General features: G+C 45.9%; 1 protein-coding gene across 1 annotated transcript in view; it reads right to left on the reverse strand.

Annotated features, from left to right (window-relative positions):
- The window catches only part of TXLNA (taxilin alpha), a 1,198,503-nt gene that overhangs the window by 242,014 nt on the left and 930,618 nt on the right, over positions 1–25,871 (reverse strand). The window contains exon 8 of the mRNA XM_044082609.1: positions 22,881–22,955. Coding sequence (XP_043938544.1) covers positions 22,881–22,955 — 75 coding nt within the window. The remainder of the gene's footprint in view (positions 1–22,880; positions 22,956–25,871) is intronic.

Genomic DNA, 25,871 nt, shown 5'->3' on the forward strand with positions numbered 1-25,871 from the left:
TCTTTAACCCTTTGGGATAAACTTGGGTTATTTGGTCTTATGCAATGTTCCAGGCAGTCAGCTGCAGTGTTTTCAGGTTTGGATGCAGGGTACTGTAGTTGTTCTGTGTTAACAGTAAGGGAACCAGGGGTAGAGGCCATATTTGTTCCCGAGACATGCTCCTCAGTAATGGGTACCAATGTTGCCTTGGCCAGTCTGGAGCTATCAGGATGATCCTTGGACGGTCTTCTTTGATCTTCAATAGCACCTTGTGCATCAAAGGAAGTGGTGGGAATGCATATGCTGTCAGGTTTTTCCAACTGAAAAATAGGGAGTCCAGTTTCCAGGCAAGTGGGTGGTACGTCCTTGTGCAGAATTTCTTCAGTTGGTGATTGCGTGGGGATGCAAATAAGTCTATTTCTGGTAGTCCCCATTTTCTTGTAATGGTTTTGAATATGTCCGGATGCAGCATCCATTCGTGGGCATCCGTGGTAGTTCTGCTTAGTATGTCTGCTAGTATGTTTTCTTTTCCTGGCACAAAAATTGCTTGTAACTGAATGTTGAAGCTCAGGGCCACATTCCAGAGGTCCATTGCCATCCGGCATAGAGGGTACGAATGTGTGCCTCCCTGTTTGTTGATGTACCACATAACTGTGGTGTTGTCTGTCCTTATCAACAGTTGACCTTGTCGAAGAAATGGTCTGAATGTCTGAATTGCCAGTTTTACTGCCAGCATTTCCTTTAGATTTATGTGTAGGTGCAGTTGGTCTTGAGTCCATAAGCCTTGTATGCACTTGTCCAGCATGTGCGCCCCCCAACCAAGGTCTGAGGCGTCCGTTGTGATGGTCTGGCTTAGTTGAGTGCTGTGGAAGGGCAGCCCTTTGTTTGATTGACAGGCCTGAGCCCACCATTTGAATTCTTGCTTCAGGCATGGGATTATTGGAATTTGGGTTTCTAGGCTGTGCTTGTGCTGAGACCATAAATTCCTTAGGTACCACTGTAACTTTCTCATATGCAGTCTGGCATGTGGAACCAATATTATGCAGGATGCCATGAAACCCAAGGCTTGCAGGACTTTTCTTGCTGTTAGCTGGTTCTGTTTTGTTAATGCCAAGAAGTAGAGAGGGAGTTGCTCCTGTTTTTCTACTGTAAGGAATGCCATTTGTTTTGATGTGTCCAGCTCTGCACCCTAAAAGGTTATCCTTTGGGATGGTATCAGCCTTGACTTTTTTATATTGACTGTGTATCCCAGGGCTTGCAGTAGATAAATGACCCTTTTCAAGTCTTCTGCTAGTTTGTTTTTGTTGTCCGCTTGTAACAGGCAGTCGTCCAGGTAAGGGTAGATTTGAATTCCCTGAAGCCTGCAATGAGCAATTACTGATGCCAGGCATTTCGTGAACACTCTGGGCGCAGTAGATAAGCCAAAGGGCAATGCTGAGAATTGATAATGCTCTGATCCTGCAAGAAATCTGAGGTATCTTCTGCAATTTGGTCGTATGGGGACGTGCAGGTATGCCTCCTTGAGATCTAGAGTTACCAGCCAAGACTCCTTGCCCAACATGGGAAGAAGCTGCTGTAGGGTCAGCATTTTGAATTTTGGGACAATGAGGTATGTGTTTAAAGCGGACAGATCGAGAATAGGTCTCCATTGGTTTTCTTTTCTTGGTACCAGGAAGAGCCTGGAGTAAAATCCTTGTCCTTGCTCCATAGATGGTACCTTTTCTACAGCTCTCATCCTTAGTAAGTGAGTTATTTGCTTTAGAGCTTCTGCGTTTTGGTTTGGAGGTAGGTTTGGCATTCCTCTCTTCCTTGGTAGAGTATGGAAGTGAAACCTGTAACCTTGGTCTATTGTCTGCAAAATCCACTTGTCTCCTGTGATGTAATGCCAGTTTATTGAAAATAAGGCTAGCTTCCCGCCTAAGGGTGCTTCCAGTTGTTCCCTGGTAGGCGGTGCTAGAGCCAAGTCACTGTGATTGTCCTGTAGTAGTGGTGGTGGCTGTATCTGTGGCTGTACCTCGCTGGTTGTTAGCCTGCCACTGACGTCCCCTGTAGGCACCTCTGGATTGACCCCTGCCTCTTGAGTGCCTATTCCTGCCTCTCTGAGCTCTGGGGGTGTCTGGAAAGGACCAATTCTTGGAGGGCCAATTCCTGCTAAACCTTGGAGGTTGGACCTGTAAGAAATCTTTCACTGTCTGGACAGATTTTGCCTTCTCTTCCATCTTCTTCAGCACCTGTTGTGCAGGAGAGCCAAACAAATTGATCTTATCCATGGGAGCATCTAGTAGCTTTGATTTAACATGGTCTGGTAAGGCCTGCGCTTTTAACCATGCATGTCTTCTGATCACTGTGCCAGTCATGGCTGATCTAAAGGAAGCCTCCAGTGCATCATAGCCGCATTTTAAGGAATGGTTACTGACCTGCTGAATGTTATGTACCATTTCCTGAACAGATTTTTTGTCTAATGTGTCATCCGAGGACAGCTTTTTAGTTAACTGGTCTAACATAAATTCTTGATACTGGATCATGTGGAATTGACAGTTCAAGGCCCTAGCTGAAAGAGTAGCAGAAGTGTAAACTTTTTTACCCCATCTCTCTAAGGCCCTGGATTCCCTTTCAGAGGGGAGGGTTTTTTTGGCAGAGGTAGCTGCTACAGCCTTAGGTCCCTGGGAGATAGTTTCGGGATCTGCAAAAGGAGCCTTATATAAATGATAATGTGTGTCCGGAACCCTGTAGTACCTATCGGGCTTAGCAGGGGCCGGAGGAAGTGAATCAGGAGCAGTACAAGCATCATTAAATGCATCATCCACAACAGTAAGAACTGGAGGGATGGCTAAAGGCCTATGCTGTGGTAAATGCAGAAAAGTTCTAAGCCTTTTTCTAGAGTCTGAAAAATCCTGGCCCTGCCACTGAAATTGTTCCCTCATAGCATGCAAGGTTTCCCCAAAGGAAAATTCCTCAGGCGGAGAGGCAGAAGGAATGGACTCTTCAGCATCAGAGTCTTCATAAGGGGAGAAAGGGCCCTCTGGAGGGTTTGAATTACCTGTATCATCAGAGGAGTCATCTGTAGAAACTGGCTCAGGGGGCTCTGCTCTAGGCCTCTTCTCTGGAGGTGGGTGAGAGGCCCTGTCTGGGTGAGGTTGGGATCCCCGGATCAAAGAAATGAGATCCTCTGCTAGAGTAAGCATTTGTGAACTACAGCTAGGCCTGTGAGAGGGGGTCTTAGCAGGCACAGTTTTGGCAGATTTAGCTGCTTTAGCCCTGGCAAAGGCCTTAATCGACATGGATGTAGGTGGCCTAGTAGCTCCACGTGCAGGGGTTGAAATATCCAAGGGGATAGTATCAGATAAATCCTGGGAACCTGCAAGAGCAGGTGGGATTTCAGTAGCCGATTCAACCAGGGTGGAAGAGGCCTCGGTAGGAGGTAAGCTTTCGGCTGAAGGGAGAACCAGGAGCTCGGTTTCAGCCGAAACCGAGACACTTGCGGTTGGCTTAACCGCGAGTGTTGGTCCTTTTCCTTGCGCTTTTTAGAAATTTGCGTAGTCGGAGGATCCGACGGCATAATGTAAGCAAAAGCGGAGCCGAAAAATTCCTCAGCAAATTCCGACCGACGTCTAAGCGTCCGTCGGTTAAAAGAAGCACAGGCTAGACAAGCTGCTACGTCGTGGTCTGGGCCTAAACAAGGTAAGCAGTAAGAGTGGAAATCTTTATGAGGTAATTGTTTCCCACAAGTTAAGCAGTTATTCACTTTTTCTGACATCGCCTGAGGCAAGAAAGAGTCCCCAACGGGGTACTTAGCTTTTTAGAAGTCTTCGGTAGTAGAAATCTCTGGTTCTGACCGACCGGCACTTGCGAACAGCTTCTGCTTGAGCCACGCGGCAAGAAAGACTGAGGAAAATGGCGTCGGCTGATGCCTTTATACCCGAAGAACTGCAGCTATGACGTTGGGTGAAGTGCGACACCAGCAGAGGCCAGACCCAGACTTTGGAATCCGGCCGACCGAAGGGCTGCCTGACGACAGGACAACCCATTTGTAAGGACTGCAGATGCATCCTTGAAGGACATCTGCAAAACCGAATGCAGCCCTGTTTCTGGAGATGATATCCAACTTGTAATGAGCAATAAAGGTATGAGTATTAGACCAAGTGGCAGCTGCACAAATATTAATAGAAGCTCTGGCACAAAAAGCAGCTGATGTAGCCACTGACTTAGCTGAGTGTGCTTTTGGCTGTTTTGGCAAGGTTAAACCTCTCAAAGATTAAATGTAAGAAATACAACCCATTACCCATTTGGCTAGTGTAGTTTTAGATGCTGTTTTTTTCCAATTAGTTATTAGCAAAGGAAATAAACAATTGGTCAGTTTTTCTAAATTCTACCATTCTATGAAGATGGAAACAAAGTTGCCTGTATAAATCTAAACGCTGAAGCATGTATTCTCCTTTATTGTTAAATTTAGGGAAAAAACAGGCAGTTTCATCACTTGACTGAGGTTTGCTTCAAAGGCAATGTTGGGTACAAAGAAATGATGACTACGTAAAATAATGAGAAGTTATGTACCTACCATAACGTTCCATGTTAGTTGTCTTCTCTCGCCTTCTTTCTTGCTTGATGGGTTCGGAGCCGATCCTCTGCTCCGACTCGGCACTTGCTAAGCTCGAGAGTCACTTTTACCAGCTCGAGGCAGCCCCATATCCCATGATGCAAGGCGGTAAGTACCCAGATCTCGTTTGATGACAAAAGGGCAATAGCACCTAGCATAAAAACTTCCCAAAGGAAGAAAGAAGAAGAGAAAAAAAAACCTGCAGGATGGAAGAAGGACCAGCTCTGTATGGTCTTCAGAACTATAATTCTATGTAGAGAAAGGTCTGTCCAGGCCTGGGGGAAGGAGGGAGGGTCGCAAGAAAGAAGGAGAGAGAAGACAACTAACATGGAACGTTATGGTAGGTACATAACTTCTCAATGTTAAGTTGTCAATCTCGCCTTCATTCTTGCTTGATGGGACCGCGTCCCTAGCACCTCTATCCTGGGTGGCTCAATGGAACAGACTCTTGAGGATGGTAGAGCCAAAACTAGCTCTGTCCCTGGAGGCCAAATCCAATTTGTAATGGGAAACAAATGTATGAGGAGTGGCCCAAGTGGCCGCTGCACAAATAGTGTCTAAAGGAAGTCTAGCTTGAAAGGCTGTAGAAGTAGCTAAGCTTCTGGTTGAATGTGCTTTAGGTTTTGAGCACAGCTGTTTTCCCCTGAGCTGATAAATTTCAGAGATGACAGAAGAAAGCCATCTAGATAGGGTCACTTTTGAGACAGGAAGGCCTTTCTTGTTATCAGCATAGGAAACAAAGAGTTGATCGGATTTCCTGAATTGTTTTGTTCTGTCCAAATAATATCCGAGTTGGCGGTGGACATCAAGATAATGTAATTTTTGTTCCGATCTGTTTGAATAGTTTGGGAAAAATACAGGGAGATCAATGGCTTGATTCAAATTAGTCTTTGAGGCGACCTTAGGCAAAAAGGTCGGATTAGTTCTCAATGATACTCTGTCTTTGTGGAAGACAAAATAGGGGGGGGCGAACAGATAGAGCATGAAGTTCAGACACCCTCCTAGCCGATGTAATAGCAACCAGGAATAAAGTTTTCCATGAAAGAAATTTCAGGGAACAAGAAACAGCTGGCTCGAAGGGGGGAAGGATCAAGGATGTCAGCACAAAATTTAGGTCCCATTGAGGAGGAGGACTCCTGACTGGAGGCTTCAGGAGGAAAATTCCTTTCAAGAAGGCTCTACAAAGCCTGTGGGACATAATGTTGTGATCTGCGTACCCGACATGAAAGTTCGAGATAGCAGCCAACTGAACTCTAACTGTGGAAGAAGAGGAGCCCGCGTGAAAAATCTCCGCTAAGAAATCCAAAACTGCTTGAACTGGAGCAGTGAAGGGATCAATATTCTTGGCTTTAGCCCAATAAGAGAAACGTTTCCATTTGCTTGTATAAATCCTCCTGGTAGAGGATTTTAAGGAAGCTACTAGGATGTCTCTAACAGGGTTAGAGATCATAGGAAGCCTGACTAAGGAAGGAAGGAAGTGGAGCAACCATGCTGTGAGGTTGAGAGAAGGGACAGACCGGTGCAGCTGACCGGATTGGTGAATCAGAAGATCTGGCACTGGGTCCAGATGCCACGGCTGCACCAAAAGGTGACGATGGAGGAACGGAAACCAAATTTGTCGAGGCCAATAAGGGGCAATGAGAATCAATTTGGCTCTCAAAATGGTAGCTTTCTGGATAACTTGAGGGATCAGAGGAAATGGAGGAAAGGCATAAAGAAGTCCCTGGGGCCAATCCTGGGTCAGAGCATCTCTGGGGGGATGGCCTGGCAGTGGGAAGAGAGAAAAGAAGTCTGGGCATTTGCTGTTTTGGGAAGTAGCAAAAAGATCGCAACATGGGCGACCCCATTCCAGAAAAATCTCTTCCACTATAGATTGTTTGAGAGACCACTCGTGAGGCATGAGAATAGCTCTGCTCAATCTGTCCGCTAAAATGTTGGTTTTCCCAGGGATGTGCGTTGCTACCAGAAACCGATAAGAGGAGATCGCCCATTGCCAAAGTCTGAGCGCTTCTCGACACAAGGGGTAGGACTTGGTTCCGCCCTGTTTGTTGATATACCAAACTACAGACATGTTGTCTGTGTGGACTGCAATTGTCCCTACGGGAAGAAAGTCGTTGAGGGCTTGCAACGTTAAAAGCACTGCTCTCATCTCTAGGACATTTATGTGCAGGTGGTATTCAAAAGGTTGCCATGTCCCATGAACCATCCTGCCCAGATAACGACCCCCCCACCCGATCAGGGAGGCATCCGTAGTGACAGTGGCTACCGGGGATGGGGGTACAAAGTGTCTGCCTTGGTGAATCTGGGGAGAAGTGATCCACCAAGCAAGATGATTCTTGCAAATCTGTGTAACCAGTATTTGGTGACGCATTGGAAGTTGTTGGTAAGACCACTGAGTGAACAACATCCATTGAAGAAGGCGCATATAGAAGCGTGCCAGGGGAAGAAGGGTAATGGCCGCAGCCATGAGGCCTAACACCTTTAGAACCATTCTGGCCTGTACCTTCTTGTTGGCTAGAATGATCCTGACGTGACTTTGAATGTCTGAGATTCTTTGATCTGTAAGGGTAGCTGACATCCGAACAGTGTTTAAGTTTGCGCCTATGAAAGTAATAGACTGGCAGGGCAATAAGGATGATTTTTCGGAGTTGATCGAGATGCCCAATTGAGAACAAAGATTTATTGTGTAATCCCTGGCTTGAACAAGCTGATGCCTGGTGGTGGCTGACAGGAGCCAGTCATCGAGATACGGAAACACCTGGAATCCTTGACGTCTCAGGTGAGCCGTGACCACTGCCATACATTTGGTGAACACTCTGGGGGCTTTAGTGAGACCAAAGGGCAGGGCTCTGAACTGGAAATGACTGGACCCCAGCCGAAAGCGGAGGAATCTCCTGGAGCGTCTGTGAATTTTTGTGTGATAGTACACATCCTGAAGATCTATTGAGCACATCCAGTTGTCCTTCTGTAAGAAGGGCAGAATTGACTGAAGAGTGACCATTCGGAATCTTGTCTTCCTCACAGACTTGTTGAGTCTGCTGAGATCCAATATTGGTCTCCAGTCTCCCGTCTTTTTGGGGACCAAAAAGAACCTTTAGTAGATTCCGGGCTCTGAATGATCTGTTGTAACTGGCTGAATGGCTCTTTTTTGCAGTAGTTTTAAGACTTCTAACTCTGCAATTTCCCTTAGACAGGTGGTACATCTGGAAGGAATTTGAGTGATAGAAAGGACTTTCCTCGAAAGGAATTTTGTAACCCTCGGATATGATCGACTGTACCCATCTGTCTTGAGTGAGGGAACGCCAGGCTTCTGGGTACAGCGATAGTCTTCCCCGACTGCCTCCAAGGATGGACAGCCGGGCAACACCTCAGGGATGCTGAAAGGGCTTGTCAGAGAGGCTCTCTGCTTCCCTGGTTTTGTGGACCCCTCTGCCTCTAGAGCGTCTGTTATTGTTACCCCTCTGCCTCTAGGGGTAAACTGACCACGTGAATCCGGCGTGACTCCTTGGGATTTGCGGAACCACATTTTGCCACCCTTCTGTCCTTTGGGGTAAGGCCTAGAAGGGGTGGAAAAACGGACCCCTACGGCAGAAAGAGTCTTGCCGTCCTGCTCACACCTGGTCAACGTTTCCTTCACTTGAGGGCCAAACATAGCTGACCCATCAAAGGGAGAGTTTGTGAAGGACGCCTTAAAGGGATCTGCAAAATTACAGAGCCGCATCCAGGCTTGGCGTCTAAGAGCCACACCTGTACCTGCGGCCCTACTCGCTCCATCAGCAGCATATATCAGTTGCATGGAGGAGTTAGCAATAGAATTAAGGGTTCCTAGCTGCGAAGCAATTTTTTCTTGAGCCCCTGCAGCTGTAGGATCCTGTACTACTTCACCTAGCTCCTTAAGGATATCCCTCTGGAGTCTGGTGAAGTGACATAGGTAGTTCAGCGAACGCATAGCAAAGGTCGCTGAAGAGAACATCCGCTTACCATATCTATCCATGGTCCTAGAGTCCTTATTAGGAGGATGGACAGGTACGGAAGGATCTGCAAGTTCCTTCTTAGTGGCAGCCGCCACCACCATGGCATCAGCAGGGACACCTTTTGTGAGGAATTGCTTGTCCGGCGGGGCAGTAATAAATTTAGAAGGCCTCCTAGGGACTGGCTCTACAGAGTCAGGAGCAGCCCACGCCTTCGAGCAATAACCTGCATAAGGGGTCGAAGGCGGAGACACCCAGGAGGTGGAGGGCCGAGATCCAAACGCCTCCAGGTATACTGACTCATCCTCAGAGGGATTATTGGTGGGCCAGTTTCCCCTCTGTCTAAGGAGTTCTAGGATGTCTGAAAAGGAGACTTCCTCAGAGGGGGATCTTGGGGATCCCTCTGACTCATCTAAGTCAGTATCTGAAGTGATAGACTCGGGGGAGTCTACGTGTTTCCTCTTACAGGTCCCTCTTTCGCGGAGGATCTCCTGACAGATCAGGAGAATCCTCGGAAGAGGGGGTTCTTCCCAGTGGGGAAACCTGAGGCGGAGGATCTCTGGGTCCGGGAGCAAGAGAAGTGGCAGAGATGTCAACAGGCACCATAGAGGGAGGAGCTAAGGGAACAGACTGCTGGCTGAGTCCAGTGGCCAGCACATTCTTCATCACCTCGGCTCCTCCCAGGGAGGTCCGAGAGAACCCGTTCCGAAGAACCAGGAACTCCAGGACCCACCGAAAGGAAGGCTCCGAGGCAGATGTCGGAGCCGAGCTCACCAAGGCCGAGGCTCCAAGGGGAAGAGTGGGGTCGGACAAGAGTCCGATGCCACTCACCCCCTCGGAGGAGACCAGGGAAGCCCGACCACCGAATCCCTCTAAGGAAGGTCTCGAAGAGGAGATAAGAGTAGAGGCTGAAGGAACAGAAGGGGGTATCTGTCCCTCAGCCGTAGCAGAAACCATTCCCGAAGACTCCAACTCCAAACTCTGTGGTAGAGTCGAAGGAGGAACTGCAATGGGGTGTGGACTAATAGTCGTCTGTTGAGACGGACTATGTAGCATTTGGGCCAGTGCCTGTGATTTTAATAATCTACTGACCACTCTCTCTAAATCATGGTCAGAAAGCCTGGATGACCTGGATGATCAGCTCCGATGGCTCCATTCCGAGAGGAGAGGAGAAGCCGGAGCCGAGAGTATCGGCTCCAAGGAAGGGGACCTAGACCTCTTCCTCGAAGGAACCATCGGAGCCGAAGAAACCTTGGAAGCTGTCGGAGCCGACAACTTTTCGGCACCGACAGAAAGTTTCGATGCATCGGCTCTGGCCGGAGCCGATAGACATAAAAGTAAGGGTGTCGGAGCCGATCGGCGCCGACACCGAAGCCTGAGCCACATGGTGATCGGAACCGATCGGAGCCGACACCGAAGTGGTCGAACCAGAATCGGCACCGATAGCCATCGGTGCCGAAGGTTTGTGCAAACCAGAATCGGCTCCAGCCGGAGCCGATCTCGATTCTGAAAGAGTCGGAGCCGAGGCCGCAGGCTTGGACACAGAAGCCTGGGCCATGGAAGACTTAGAAGTCTTAGATGGAGCCGACTTAGCCGGAGAGCCCTCCGGCTTAAGAAGGCCCCTCAAAATAAGCTTATTTCTCCTTTCCTGCAGGACTCTCTGGCTAAAAGAATGACAAATCGCACAGGAGTCCTGCAGGTGGAGAGGTCCCAGGCAGTATAAGCAAGAAGTGTGACCATCTGTCAGACATCTTCTGACAGCACGAGTCACACTTCTTAAAGCCTGAGACCCTTTCTTTAGACATGGTGCAAAAACTCACACACACAACACCTGTCCAAGAAAAAATACAATCCCAAGAAAAAGGGAAAAAAACTATCCTCTCACAAACACACACACACCCTAACAAGGGGGGGATGGGATGGGAGAAGGCCTGACTAAAAACTTTTTGGAGAGAGGGAATTTTAGTCAGAAAGGGACTAAAACTAGTCTAAAACTATAAAATTTAAGTAAAAAATTAACTTTAAACTGAAAAAGGGGCAAAAGTAGTAGTGTATAAATCACTTACCAGGAGCTGGTAAAAGGAGGACCTCATCAGTGAAGCGGCAAACGAGATCTGGGTACTTACCGCCTTGCATCATGGGATATGGGGCTGCCTCGAGCTGGTAAAAGTGACTCTCGAGCTTAGCAAGTGCCGAGTCGGAGCCGAGGATCGGCTCCGAACCCATCAAGCAAGAATGAAGGCGAGATTGACAACTTAACATCCCTATCTTTACAGAAGATTATATTAGGTGGTTTTGAAGATAGTGCTTGAAGTTCAGAGGCTTGCCTTGTAGAAGTTACAAGAAAGACACTGTTTTCCTGAAAAGAAATTTGAGATCTTCCTTAGCTGAAGGTTCAAAAGGGGATTGCATCAAACTCTGCAACACAACAGTAAAATGCAAAGGTGGAGTGGGATCCTTTATTGGAGGCCTCAGTAAAAAAAAAAAATGTACCTTTACAGAATGCTTTACATAACTTGGACGACATTAAAGGGGAAGCATCATCTCCAATGTGATAGACGGAGATGGCTGCCAGCTAAACTGACTGTGGAAAAACTAGCAACACTTTCAAAAACTGAAGCAAGAAAACCTAAAACAGCAGGGATTGGGGCAGTAAAAGTACCTAGCTCTCTCTGCCATGCCCAAAAAGAAAATCTCTTCCATTTATTCTTATAAATCTTCCTTACAGATGGTTTCCGGGATGAGAAAAAAGTTGGCGAACAGGAGATGAAAGCCTGGAATGTCCAACCATCACTGGAGTTGGAGAACCATGCAGTTAATCTGAGGTCTGTAATGTCCTGGGTGAGTCATCCCTGATGGATGTGGAAGAAGGTCTGGACCAGGGTGCAGTGTCTCAGGTGGACATAGTTGGTGAGACCACAGGAAGGGGAACTACACTTGCCAAGGCCAGAAAGCGGTCAACTATGATCACTTTTGTCTTCAACCAGAGTGTTTTCTGAAGAAATTTGAGGTTTAGAGGCAGGGAAGGAATAAGCATATAGAAAATCAGAGGGCCAAACATGGACCACAGTATCTCTCGGTGACTGTCCCTGAGGGGGATTTAGGGCAAAGAACCTGCTGTACTTGTGGAGGTAAAGGTGAAGAGATCACACCAAGGTTAACCATATTTGTGGAAGATCATATCTGCCACTGACTGACTGAGAGACCACTTGTGAGGCATCAGGATAGTCCTGCTGAGCTCGTCTGCAACAATGTTGGACTTCCCCGGTATGTGCATTGCTACAAGAAAGAGGTTGGAGGAAACAGCCACTGCCAGACTCTTTACTGCTTCTCAGCAAAGGAGGTAAGATCTGGTACTCCTTGTTGGTGGATATAACAAACTACTGGCATATTGTCCTTTTAGATAACAATTGTCCCTAGAGCAAGAGAATTCTGAAAGGCGTGGAACGCTAAAAGGACTGCTCTCATCTCTTAAGACATTTACATGCAATCCGGTCTCTTCTGGGGACCAAGTGCCTTGAACAGTCCATCCCAAGAAATGCCACCCCCCCCCACCACAATTGGGAGGCATCTATGGTCAATGTGGTGTTTGGGGAAGGAAGAATAAAGAGAGGATGCTATAGAAGGAGAAGGTAATGTATAAGAAAAAATAGTTAAACTTCAAAGTTTTTTTTAAACACTAGCCTAGCCCAGAAAAAACACTGCCTGAGCTCGAGAGAATGCAATCCCGACCAAATTGTTACAGGGCCAAACGAGATCTGAGGTGGTGCAGTGATGAAGGGCATTATGGGTAAAAAGAGGAGCTAGAGGGTCAGATCCTAGAGTCTAGTGAAAAGTGGCCAAGTCGGACCAGAGACCCATTTATTGATGAATGAATGAAAATGATATCAGATTAAACACACAGTCATTTGGGTTTGAAAGTTTAGGGCTCTAAACACCAGGGTGGCAGCAGTACAGACTTTCTTGATGTACCTTCCATGGCCTTGCTGTCTCTATCAGATGGCAGCACACTGGATGCATGATACGTCTGGTGTTTTATCCAGAGAGAGAGAGAACTGAGGGGGTCTGCCACATGATTTTTGTACAGGAATTTCATATCATCAGGTACTTTGTAGAAACGGTCTAGTTTCTTTGGTGCAGGGAGTCTGGATTAAAAGTGGAAGCAAAGGCATGCAAAATGGCTTCCAGGACAGGGGACACAACTGAAGATTTAAGGGACCACTGCTTCCACTAATTCATAATATATTTTCTGGATATCTGGGACCTGTTTAGTCTTCCATTTAAAATGTTGCATCAGCCTGGAAATGGCTTCCCAAAGGAAATCTCTTTCTTTGGGGAATCAAGTGGCAATGTATCATTTGAGGACAGTTGTCCTGGAGACTGAATATGGGAGGAAAAAGCCATTGAGTCCTCTTCTGAATCATATTCCACCTGTAAATATTCAGCATCCATGGGACCAGACGACATTCCGGGCTGTGTACTACATGAACTACAAAATGAACCGGCACCTCACCTACGTGTCATGTTTAATCATAGCCTCACCTCAGGCTTCGTGCCCACTGAGTGGCACACAGCTACAGTTATCCGACTCCAAAAGGGGGGATCCACCTTGGATCCTGGGAACTACTGCCCATCAGTCTGACAAGCCTGATCTGCAAGGCCATGGAATGTATTATCATGGAACTTCTAAACAAAGACATTGGCAACCTTCAAACACTGGACTCCACCCAGTTTGGGTTCGTGAAGGTCCAATATTGTGTCCTGAATCTGACTGACTTCTTCAAATCAGTCACCAGAGGTGTAGACGAGGGTAAGGCGGTCCACAGAGCCTATCTGGACCTCGCCAAGGCCTTTGACACCATCCCCCACTCTGGAATCATAAACTTACTAAGCTGGGGATTAATCCGTACGTCACTCAATGGGTTGCCAACTGGCTTACTGACAGAACCCTCATTGTAAAAGTAACAGACTCCAAATCCAGCTCCAGACAAGTGGAGTACCTCAGGGTTCAGTCCTGGGACCATTCTTGTTTGGCATCTACTTCTCTGAAGTACAGGCCAACACTAAGGGACTCTGGACTAACAAAGTTCGCAGATGACTGCAAACTGGGAGCCATTACTGAATCCCCAAATGATGTGGATACTCTACAAAAGGGCCTTACAGAAACAGATGCTTTGTGCCAGAGCCATGGGCTCAAGCTCAATGTCAAGAAATGTATAGTTATCCCCTTTGAGGAAAAAACATGTACCCATGAATTACCACATAGGTGGCAGTACACTAAACACGGAAAGTGTGATAAGAGACTTGGGGACACAGGTGGACATTGGTCTTACCTTTGATAACCACATCGCCACAACAGTCAGGAAATCCTTCTATGTGCCACACCATCACTAAGGGCTTTTTATCCAGAAAAAAGGAGGTCATTGTCCCACTGTACTAATCCCTCAGACCCATTATAAAATACAACACCCAATTTGGTATGTATCTCTCAAGATACCTGCAACAACTGGAAAGGCCGCAGAAATATCTCACTAAAAGAACCACAGGCCTATAGCAGATGCTCTATGCTGACCGTCTAAAAATAACTCCAGCTATACTCTGTCGCATATAGTCTACTCAGAGGCGATCTCTGCTTAACATACAAGGCCATGTCAAACCCAGAGCTGTTGGACATGCTACACTTAATGAAATCCCAATCCCTCAGTGCCACACGTTCCAGGGATCTAAACCTTGTCATCACAATGAACAAAACATGATGGAGGGATAGGTTCCTGACGCAGAGACTCCTCAGACTCTGGAATAAACTGCCCATATATGTCAAGCAAAGCACCTCTTTGGCACTCTTCAAAAGGAACCTTGATGACTGGATGGAAGATAGAAAATTCATCCTGGGAATCACTTCAGTCACCCGGCTAGAAAGGGGTCCAGGGAAGTAAATATTGTGGAAAGAAATGGCCAGGGAATTGTTATGGCCAGGCTTGTCTAGGCCTTAAGGCTGACAGCCTAGTACCAACCTATGAACCTTCTCAAAGGAAGACTCATACTATTTTTTCAAATGAAGAAGGGCAGGTGAAGGGAAAGAGGTGAAGGAAGGAGGCTTCAAAGACGAGATTACTTGATAAAAGCCTTGAGAAAAACCTAGACATTCCTTCTCATGGGACATCCACGGAGAGATGGGTTTGCTTCTTCATCAAAATGTCTACTCTTACAAAGCGTGTTGGCATGGAACCTTGCTGGACTTCAATAAGGCAGTCAGACACATCTTCTCTAACTAGGAATTGAGGTATGCCCCGTCTCTCTGACCTATTTGCCCTGGGTTCCCCCCTTCTCTCTCATACTGGCAGGAGATTCAGTCTCAGACACAGGAACAAGAGACATCATACTGGCCTCTGGCGGGGTAGTGGTAACAGCGGCCTCAGCAGAGACTGGACGTACTGCAGGTATTTGTTGTATCTCAGAGGATATGTCATTATCACACCGGGCAGCCAAAGTATCCTGTTTCAGTTTCTTAGCCAAAATGTCCCGATTCAGTTTCTTGAAATTCTTTCTAGGTGCAGGAGGGATAACACAGGCACAAGATTCTGCCAATCTGAAAGAGCAAGGCGCTTGAGATGTTATGTATCCAAACAGGTATTTTGGGAAGATAACCTTGTTCTAAGGATAAATGATTGACAAGTTTTACAGCTATGATAATGTTCAGACCCTAAGCAAAGCAAACACAGAGTGGAGGTCTTTGTAAGAAATTTGCCTTCCACAGTCACAATTCCCTCTCTTAGCTGACATGAACAAATATTTGATAAAAGGAAGAAAAAGAAGGTTCACCAAAGGGGCACTTATCTAGTCAAGCCTTGGCAGGGGTAGCAGAATGTACAGTTGTGTACACTTACTAAATGTAGATGCTCGAGTGTATTCACTGTTGCATTCATTACATTTGGGTTATCTGCCTGCAGGTAGCCCTCAGCCGGCCTGAATACCAGAGTCTTGGATTCCTGCATCAGATGCGGTCTCTTCTTCCATGACGTCAGGTTGTCAGGGGTATAAAACATGCAACCGACACCATTACATCAGTTTTTCTTGCCCCAGATGTCAGGTGCCCCCATAATGGGAAGCAATTATGTGTTATGTACACATCCATCAAAAAGCAAATAACCAGAAAGCTTAAATACACCAAACAAGAAGGAAAGGTAGTGCCAAGAGAAGTCGGGGGCTGGAGGGAGGGTAACCAGCACTGCAAAAGTGAATACACTTGAACATCTACATTTATGGTAAGTGTACACAACTGTACTATGTTCTTTGTGTTTCACTGTTGCAGTCATTACATTTGGGTTGATTCCCAAAGCTGAGGAAGTTAAAGAGCATTAGGGTCAGCTATTAAGCCCTGCAAGACTGCAGTGGCAAAACCATCTCTGGATTTAGAAAAATATAGGCATGTGGTAATGCTTGGTGAAGGTATGTGCAGAGCTCCAGGTAGCAGCTTCTAGGATGTCCTTAGTAGGGACTCCTCGGAGGAAGGCTGTTGAGGTAGATGCAGCCCTGGTGGAATGGGATCTTATCCCCCGTGGGGTAGATTTGCCATGGTGCTTATAGCAGAAATGAATGCAATGGGCTATCCATTTAGAAATGGTTTGCTTTGAAATGGCCTTCCCCTCTGCCCCTGAAGCATAGCCAACTAGCAGCTGTTCAGATTTTCTGAGAGGCTTAGTCCTGTCCAAATAAAATCTAAGTGGTCTGTGCACATCCAAAGAGTGCAGCATTCATTCACCTTTGTTTTGTGGATTCGGGAAAAAGGTAGGCAAATGAATGGACTGATTTAGGGCCACACTAGACACCACATTAGGCATAAAGGAAGGATTGGTCCTGAGGGAAACCCTGTCTGCATTGAAGATAATGAAGGGCTCCACTGTCACAAGGGCCTGTAATTCAGACACTCTTCTTGCTGAAGTGATGGCTACAAGGAAGGCTGTTTTCCAAGAAAGGAATTTCAACTCTGCAGTTGCAGCTGGTTCGAATGGAGGGAGAGTGAGCTTTTCCAATACAAAAGTTAAGGTCCCAGGCTGGAGTAGGGCTCGCCTGAGGGGGGGTCTTAATTTTTTGGCCCCTCTGAGGAATTGCTTTAATAGGGGGAGAGAGAAGAGGGGTGGTTCAGTATTATAATGTGCTGAAATGGCAGAGGCATGAATTTTAATTGACAAGAAGGATAGGCCCTTGCGGAGCATTTCTGTTAAGTACTGAAGAATATGAGGTAAGCTGGGCATTGCTGTGCCCATCCCCTGGGTCTGGCTCCAGGAACAGTATCTTTTCCACTTTTCAGCATAAGATTTTCTAGTACTAGGCCTCCTTGCTTCCAGAATGACATCTAGCACCTGTTTACTGAGGCATGCTATTGGGGAGCTCAAGGAATTAGCCAGGCTGCAAGGTTCAGGGTTTGAAGCTGAGGGTGCAAAATCTGTCCCGCCTGCTGGGACAGCAGGGAAGATGTCTGAGGTAGGTGCCATGGTTCCAGCAGTATCATACTGCGCAAGAGGGGGTACCAATGCTGGCATGGCCAGTCTGGTGCAATCAGTATTGTCCTTGGCTTGTCCTGTTTGATTTTTTAGCAGAACCTTCAAGAGGAGAGGCAGAGGTGGAAAGGCATAAACAGAGAGGCTTTCCCAGGTGAAGGACAGGGCATCCACTTTCCAAGCTTAACTGTGGGGAGTCCTTGTGCAGAATTTGCCCAACTGGTAGTTTTGAGGGGAGGCAAACAGCTCCATCTCTGGAGTCCACCATTTGTTCCTCAAGAGGTTGAATATTTTTGGTTCCTGTTTCCATTTTTGTGGGTCCATGAGATTTCTGCTTAGGTCGTCTGCCAGTGAATTTAGTTTGCTTGGCAGGAATTGAGCTTGTAGATGCACCTGGTAGCTCAAGGCTGTATTCCACAGAACCATGGTTAGTCTGCAGAGAGGGTACGACTGGGTTCCCCCTGCTTGTTTATGTACCACATAACTGTGGTGTTGTCTGTCTTTACCAATAATTGCCCTAGAAGGATGTGGTCTTTGAAGGTTGTCAGGGAATTCTGTACAGCTAACATTTCTTTTTGGTTGAAATGCAGGTGCATCTGACTCTAGTTCCATTTGCCCTGAATGTACTGCCCTGCCAAGTGAGGCCCCCCATGCATAGTCTGGTGCGTCTGTTAGGGTTTGGGCAGCAGGGGTAGAGTTAAAGGGAGCCCCCTTGTTGTGGTAGCAGGTCTCTGCCCACCAAAGGAACTCTGTCTTTATACAAGGAATGATAGGAATCATCGATTCCAGGTCCTGAGAACGTTGGCACCATAGACTTTTTTAGATACCACTGTAGTGTCCTCATATGCAGTCTTGCATATGGAATTAGTAGAATGCAAGAGGCCATGAACCCAAGGGCTTGCAGAATTGTCCTTGCAGACAGCTTGGTCTTTGTGGCCAGTAGTTTGAAGTAGACTGTCAAATAAACTTGTTTCTCTGGAGTGAGGAAAGCCATCTGGGAAGTTGTGTTCAAGCTTGCTCCCAGGAATACAACCTGTTAGCAGGGTACTAGGTGAGACTTATTTTCCATTATGGTGTACAACAGTGAGTTTAGAAGCTTCTTTATGAATGCCAGATGCTTTAATAGCAAGTCCTGGCTTTCTGCCTGAATCAGACAATCGTCCAGGTATGGGTATATTTTAATATTTCTCTGCTTACAAAATGCAATGGCTGGAGCTAGACACTTTGTGAATACCCTGGGCGCAGTAGATACGCCAAAGGAAAGTGCAGAGAACTGATCGTGCATGGAGCCTGCCCTGAAGCGTAGGTATTTTCTGCAAGATTCCCTTATTGGAATGTGCAGGTAAGATTCCTTTAAGTCTAAGGTTGCCAACCAGGCATCTTTGCCTAGCATAGGAAGCAGCTGTTGAAATGTTAACATTTTGAATTTTGGGATTACCAAAAAGGTGTTTAGAATAGAGAGGTCCAGGATAGGACGCAAGGAGCTGTCTTTTCTGGGTACCAGAAAAAGTCTTGAATAAAAACCTTGTCCCCTTTTTTCTGCTGGGACAGGTTGAATAGTCCTGATACTTAGAAGAGGGTTGTCTTACTACTTCCTGCTTTGGAAGTGGGAGCCCCCCACTGCTTAGGCCTGTGAGTAGCCTGAGACTGTAACCTAGGTGGTCTGCTGTTCCTGGGTTTGGACTGAGAAGGCCTGGAAGAGACTGGAAAGGACCAATTCTTTGAAGGCCAATGCCTACTAAATCTGGGAGGCTGTACTTGCAGGAAATCTTTAACAGTTTGCATAGATTTAGCTTTTTCCTCCATCTTTTTGAGGATGACTTCTGCTTTATTGCCTAAAATGCGGTCTTGGTTTAAGGGAGCATCCAGTAATTTAGCTTTAACATGATCTGGCAAGTTTTGCTCCTTAAGCCAGGCATGCTTTCTAAGTACAGACTCAGTGACAGCAGCCCTGCAAGATGCTTCTAGAGAGTCAAAACCACATTGCAAAGTATGTTTACCAACTTGTTCAGCAGAATGCATTAAATCCTGTAATTCTCTGTGTTCAGCACAGTCAGGAATCAACATAATTTTCTGTTTAAGTAGTCCCATAATATGCTGCTTGCTGGTACATATGAAACTGGCAATTGAAAGCCCTAATGGCCAAAGTAGCAGAAGTGTATACCTTCTTACCCCATCTGTCCAAGGCTCTAGAATCTCTATCAGAAGGGGTAGGATTTTTGGCAGCAGTAGCCTTAATGCCCTTTGGACCTTGGGAAATGGTCTCTGGATCCGCAGTAGGATTCTTGAAGAGGAACTTGTGAGAGTCAGGTACTCTAATACCAGTCAGGTTTTCTGGGAGCTACAGGTAAAGTGTCTTGGGACAGGCTAGATTCCAACAAAGCATCATCTACAATGTCTAGAACAGGAGGGATAGCTAACGGCCCGTGTTGAGGAAGGAGTAAGGATTCCCTAAGCCTCTTTTTGGAGTAAGAGTAATCCTGGCTTTCCCAGCGGAAATGCTCCCTAAGAGTGAGCAAGGTTTCACCAAAAGAAAAATCTTCTGGAGGGGAAGCAGAGGGAATAGAATCCTCTGCATCAGAATCCTCATAGGTAGGAAAGGGCAAATCCTGGTAGTCAGAAGAAACAGAAATATCAGAATCCTGATCAGAAGAATCTGAAGGAAAATCAGTTCTAGGTCTCTTAGCTGGAGAAGGCTGGCTTCCCTAATTAAAGTAATAAGCTCTTCAGCCATTCTAAGCATTTGGTTTTTAGGCAAATGAGCCTGACCATGCAAGTTTGGATGTAGGTTTTCTAGGTGTGGGTCGAGTTTTAAGCCTGGATGAAGAAGATGGCTCCGGTTTAAAATGCAAGTCTGTAGGCCTGAATACACCCTCAGAAGCCAGTGCCTGCACAGCGGCTCCGGACATATCCAAGGTAGAGACATCTGCAGTTTCCACAGTTGAAGCATCTCGTGGCATACTGGACTCCAAATGGGTCTCAGCAGAGGCCTGAGAATCTGAAGTAGCGGGTATCCGGGGCTGCAAAAGCGCCTCACTGAGTACTGGTGAACTGGCGACTAGCTTAACCGAAGAGTCAACAGTTTTGTACCTATGCGGGTCTGTCTCTGCCTTTATCCTTACATTTTTTCGGAATATCGGTAGTCGGACGGCTTACCGAAGCTATTTCTGGATAGTTGTACAGAGTACCAAAATAATTTGCTGCAAAAATAGACCGGTGATGAAAAGTTCGGGGGTAGAATAAGGCACAAAACCGATAGCAAGGGACGTCATGGTCTGGGCCTAAGCAAGGAATGCAGTACGAATGAAAATCTTTATGAGGTATTTGCTTTCCACAGGTAAAACAATTGTTAACTTTTACTGACATTGGATAAGAGCAAGAAAAAGGATCCCCAACGGGGTACTTCGCTTTTTTGAAGACTTCGGTTCTGAAACTCGAAAATGAAAATTTCAGGAGTCGGCCGACCGGCACTTGCGAACTGCTTCTGTTTTGAGCACCACGCGGCAAGAAAGACGGAAGTAATGGCATCGGCTGCATGTTTTATACCCCTGATGTCATGGAAGAGACAGCATCCGATGCAGGAATCCAAGACTCTGGTATTCAGGTCAGCTGAGGGCTACCTGCAGGCAAATAAGCCAAATGTAATGACTGCAACAGTGAAACACGAAGATCATCAACAATGCTGTATTCAGACTGATGTAAGCTTAGCTTGTGCATTCAGAATGGTAGCCAGCTAGAGGATCCTAAGCTCTATCTGCTTCTAGACCCCTACGCCCATGAGCTGAGATCATACACTGGTCGTATGGAGCATCATCAATAAGACGTTAAGTTACCCTCCACAGAACAACCCACAAGAATCGGAACACTGCAACAGTAATCTAAAGAAAGGCCTCTACAGTGGTCAGACCTACCTCACTAACACACACCCAACTACTTATCTACAAACCTAACTGCCCATCTCTTAGCAATCTCATGCAGTAAAACACTCCAATCAGACATCTGTGCTTTACTCATAAGCTCTTCCTACTCATACCAAAACCTGACAACACTGGTGCTAATTCCCTTTACTCACTACGTATCCAAAACCTGGAACACCACCTCCTTAATGCTGAAGACCACATTTTAAATTACTTTAAAAATAGAAATAAACTCTGATTTACTCACTTCCTGGCTCTACCTATCTTTTGCAAGTGGATAGCTCCCCCCCCCCCCATTTTCCACTATCCCTCTCAAGTCGTTCAGTCTACTTCAGAAAATCTAAACTTCGATTAATTTTTCTGCTACTGTGAATATTATACACTAAAAAAAATCTCTCTTTTCTCACTCTCTGCTGTGACTATTCACCATTACTTTAACAATTGTTTCTTTTCAAGTAGACTATACTCTTGAAAATGTAGGACATTTGCTAATTTTTAACTAATTTTTTTTTTATTTATACTCTATCTTTGTATTTTGAAGCTTTTTGCCCTGGACCTCCATTGAAAATACGACTTGCTCACAGACAGACATTCCCGATAAACAAAAGCAATAAATATATACATAAATACATTATAATCCTCTGAAATGAGCCTCTCCACAGCATTTGAGAGAGCCTGCATGCTTATCTTTGCAGTGGTGGGGGATCATAACAACATCACATTTACATTTCTCAAAGTAAAGTGACTTAGGAGGGTCACATTTTCTAAAGCAGTTTGTCTGGTCCTTCCTCTTTAACCAAACTGAAAACACTAACTTTACAAAGTGTACAAACTTCCAAGCAACAGATCCATAAGGATGAAAGCCAAGCAACTCTACAAAAGATCAGTAAAAGTAACAAAATAACACAGAAAAGACTTGGCTCACAACAAAAGATGGGTTCCATAGTGTGGATAAAGACATGAAGTAGTTATACAGACTGCAGTCACATTACTCTATATGGGGTCAAACCTCACAGCGAGGAGTGTAGCTGTAAGCTTCAGAATCAAAAGCACCTCCTGAGAATTCTGCCTGAATGAGTATGACCTACAGGCCACAGTGACCTACATAAAAAACTGTGGTCATACGAACAAGTGGTTCTTTCTAAACCAAAATGCCAAGGACCTTGCTGCTTGTCACCAGCCCAACTTTTGCCAGAGGATGTACTGGCATCAGCAACCCCCACCGGAACTGCTGCCATCAGCCATTCAAACCTCAAACTTACCCCTAACTGTTCCTCCAGTGACCAGAACCTCTTACTGAAACCTAAGTTCCCTTTGCCAAACTCAGGACTCCATCTATGTGTGCCATGCAACCTGCAGGCTTCTCAAACTTTTACAAATAAAACTGAAGGCAATGCTACACTAGTCACCAAACTGCTGCCATCACCTGCACAATGAGTCACTCATTCCAGCAACCTTGTACTAAAGGTCTTCCTTAAACGGCAACCAAAAAGTAAAATACAGCGCGAGTTGCAAGTATCAAGACCATGGCTACAAGACTGCCATTAACGATTTCAAGGATTCCTGAGCTGAATTCTAAGCTACTATAAAACATACCAATACACTTCTCCAGACCACACATACTGAAGGATTTTGGAGAAAATGGTAAATCTAAGCCACTAGGTTCACAGCTACAACAATGTGCCACCCCTGCCAGACAGTGCATTCTGAATTGTAAGTTCCACAACTTTACATAACAGATGTGGTATGCAATGCTGCCAACAACCTCAGTTACATCAACCTATTAGAAAAATTATGCTTTTGGATCTTTTACGGATTTATAAAATACAACACTGTATTCGCATACAAAAATACCTCCAAAGAAATACAAGCAAAACTGAAATATGAAGCATTAACAATCTCACTTTGACATTACCTGTTGCTTGAGGTGAGCTTCCTGCTGTTTCATCAACTCACACATCCTCTGTGATTCGACTGCCTCCTTTAACAACTGAGTACCCAATGAAAGGAAAGAAAAAAGTGACAGAATTAATTCACTGAAGTTCAGAGTCTATGGTATCATTAATACAGAAAGTAACCACTACAATTCACAATTATTTGCGTGCTCCACAAAGAGGGTGTTCGCAGCCATTTCTACATGAGTGAGTGATTAAAATGGCAAAAATAGAAATGCAATCTTACCAGGTAAAAAGCTGTCACTGTGATACAAATTGTAATGCAGAAGAGATGGTACTACATTATAGCAAAGCTCCTACTGGCTGAAGGCCATTGCTTAATTACTGCCTCAGAGACCACAACCAAACCTCAACAACTTCTGTACACCCAAGTAAAGCATAATGGTAACACACAGCCAGGAGTTTTAACACGCATGTAGTATTTAAGGTAACATCAATAATAAATAAAACTGTAGAACACTTGGTGGAAGGGACTTACCTAGCAGTTATTTTCATCAAACAGTACAGCTGTGTAAGATGCTCACTCTATGCTCTGACGTCTAAGAAAAAGAAGTTATGTCTTACCATAACGTTCCATCTGTATTGTTGATCCTCGGTTCAGTTATTACGCATGGGTATCTGTTCCGACCTCGGAACAGAGCCGGCCATTTTCCAAGCTTGTGTCAGCTTCAAACTCTGGAGCTAAACTCTTACCCACAATCCTCCTCTCCCTGTTACCTCAGATTGAGTTTGCAAGTCAAAGACGGTAGAGGCTACCTCTGGTCAAATAACCCAAGAGAACCGGATGGTGAGATCCACTAGAAACCACAGGAGGGTTGTAATGACTGAACGAGGGTCAACAATACACATGGAAAGTTATGGTAGGACATAACTTCTTTATCTGATACTGTTAATCCTCGGTCATTCCTTACGCAGGGACAGAGTCCCCAGCTACCTCTATTCCTGGGAGACTCTCATGGCATTCCTGAGCACCATAGAACTGAAAGATGCTCTTCCCCTGGAGGCCAAATCCAATTTGTAATGATTGATGAAGGTATGAGGCGTAGCCCAATTTGCAGCTGCACAGATGTCATGTAAGGAAGCTCTGGCATGGAAGGCAGCAGAAGTTGCCACCGACCCTGTTGAATGAGTTTTCATGGTGGTAGGCAACGAGGTATTGCTTTGTGTATAAATGAAGGTCACACAGTCCTTCAACCATCTAGCTAATGTGACCTTAGCAACAGCAGATCCTAATCTAGGTCCAGAAAAAGCCAAAAATAACTGGTCAGATTTACGAAAGGGCCTAGTTCTGTTTAAGTAAAAACAGATTTGCCTGTGGATATCTAGGGTATGTAGGCAATACTCTCCTCTGAGTGATTGGGAAAGAAAACTGGCAATTCAATGGCTTGGTTAATGGACATTTCAGAGATTACTTTAGGCAGAAATGATGGATTAGTTCTTAGAGACACTCTATCTCTATGAAAAATCAAGTATGGACTCTTGATACATAGAGCTTGAAGCTCAGAAATACATCTGGCAGAAGTAATGGCGACCAAAAACAAGGTTTTCCATGAAAAATACTTGAGGTCGCAAGAAGAGGCTGGTTCGAAAGGTGGCTCTGTCAGAGCTTGTAAAAACTAATGATAAATCCCATGGTTGAATAGGTTCTCTAAAAGGTGGCTTCAGATGATTCACACCTTTTATGAAGGTCTTGCACAATTTGTGGGATATAAGAGAGGAATCTTGAACACCCTCATGAAAATTAGACATTGCAGCCAAATGAACATTAATGGTAGAGGCCGATAGACCCGACTGAAAGAGGTCGGCCAGATAGTCTAGTATTATCGACACTGGTGCTGAGAAGGGATCTATTTGTTAATCTTTCAGCTAACAGGTAAATCTTTTCCACTTACTCAGATAAGTAATTCTAGTGGAAGACTTATGAGATGCAATGCGAATATCACGTACTGGTAAAGAAAGATCATTCTGCCTGGCAATCAAGGGAATTGGAGTAGCCAAGCCGTGGGCTTCAGGCTGCTCAAGTTGGGATGAATCAGGTTCTGTGGATGTGAGATCAACTCCGGGGTTGGATGGAGAATCCATGGTCGATCTAGTAGGCGAGGCCAAAGGAAAGGGAACCAAATCTGTCGAGGCCAATATGGTGCTATGAGGATCACCTTGTTCTTCAAACGACGGGCTTTCTTCAGAAACTGGGGAATGAGGGGAAAGGGTGGGAATGCGTAAAGAAGACCCGAGGGCCAATCGTGGACAAGAGTGTCCCTGGGTGACTGTCCCAGAGGGGGAATCAGGGCGAAGTAGTTACTGCATTTGTAGTTGGTCGGGGATGCAAAGAGGTCACAGCAAGGACGGCCCCAGCGGTGGAAGATCTCTGCCGCTATCAAGGGATTCAGGGACCACTCGTGAGGTTGAAGAATGCACCTGCCGAGTCTGTCGGCTATCACGTTGGAACTCCCGGGAATCTGCGTTGCTAGAAGAAAATGGTTGGTAGCCATCGCCCATTGCCATATCCTCATGGCCTATCGACAAAGGGGGTAAGATTTGGTTCCACCTTGCTTGTTGTTGTACCAGACCACCGCCATGTTGTCGGATTGAATCACAACTGTCCCAGACGGCAGCAGGGAATGGAATGCTTGCAACGCCAGAAGCACTGCCCTCAGCTCTAGAACATTTACATGCAGATGGGCCTCCAGTTCGGACCAAGTGCCTTAGACTGTCTTGGACATAGCCCCCCCCCCCCCATCCCATCAGGGAGGAGTCTGTGGTCACTGTGGCCTTGGGTTGCTGGGGGGAGAAGGGGTGAGACAATTGTGACAGACTGCGTGTCATCCACCAATTTAAATCCTGTTTGCACCTGTGGGTTACTCGAATCATGGCTGAATGCAGATGCTGAAAAGGATACCATTGGATGAGCAGTAGCCATTGTAGAAGCCTCATGTGAAACCTGGCCAGGG

Source organism: Protopterus annectens, chromosome 1.part1 (assembly GCF_019279795.1).
Source record: "Protopterus annectens isolate FY-2018-M chromosome 1.part1, PAN1.0, whole genome shotgun sequence".
NCBI lineage: Eukaryota > Metazoa > Chordata > Ceratodontiformes > Protopteridae > Protopterus > Protopterus annectens.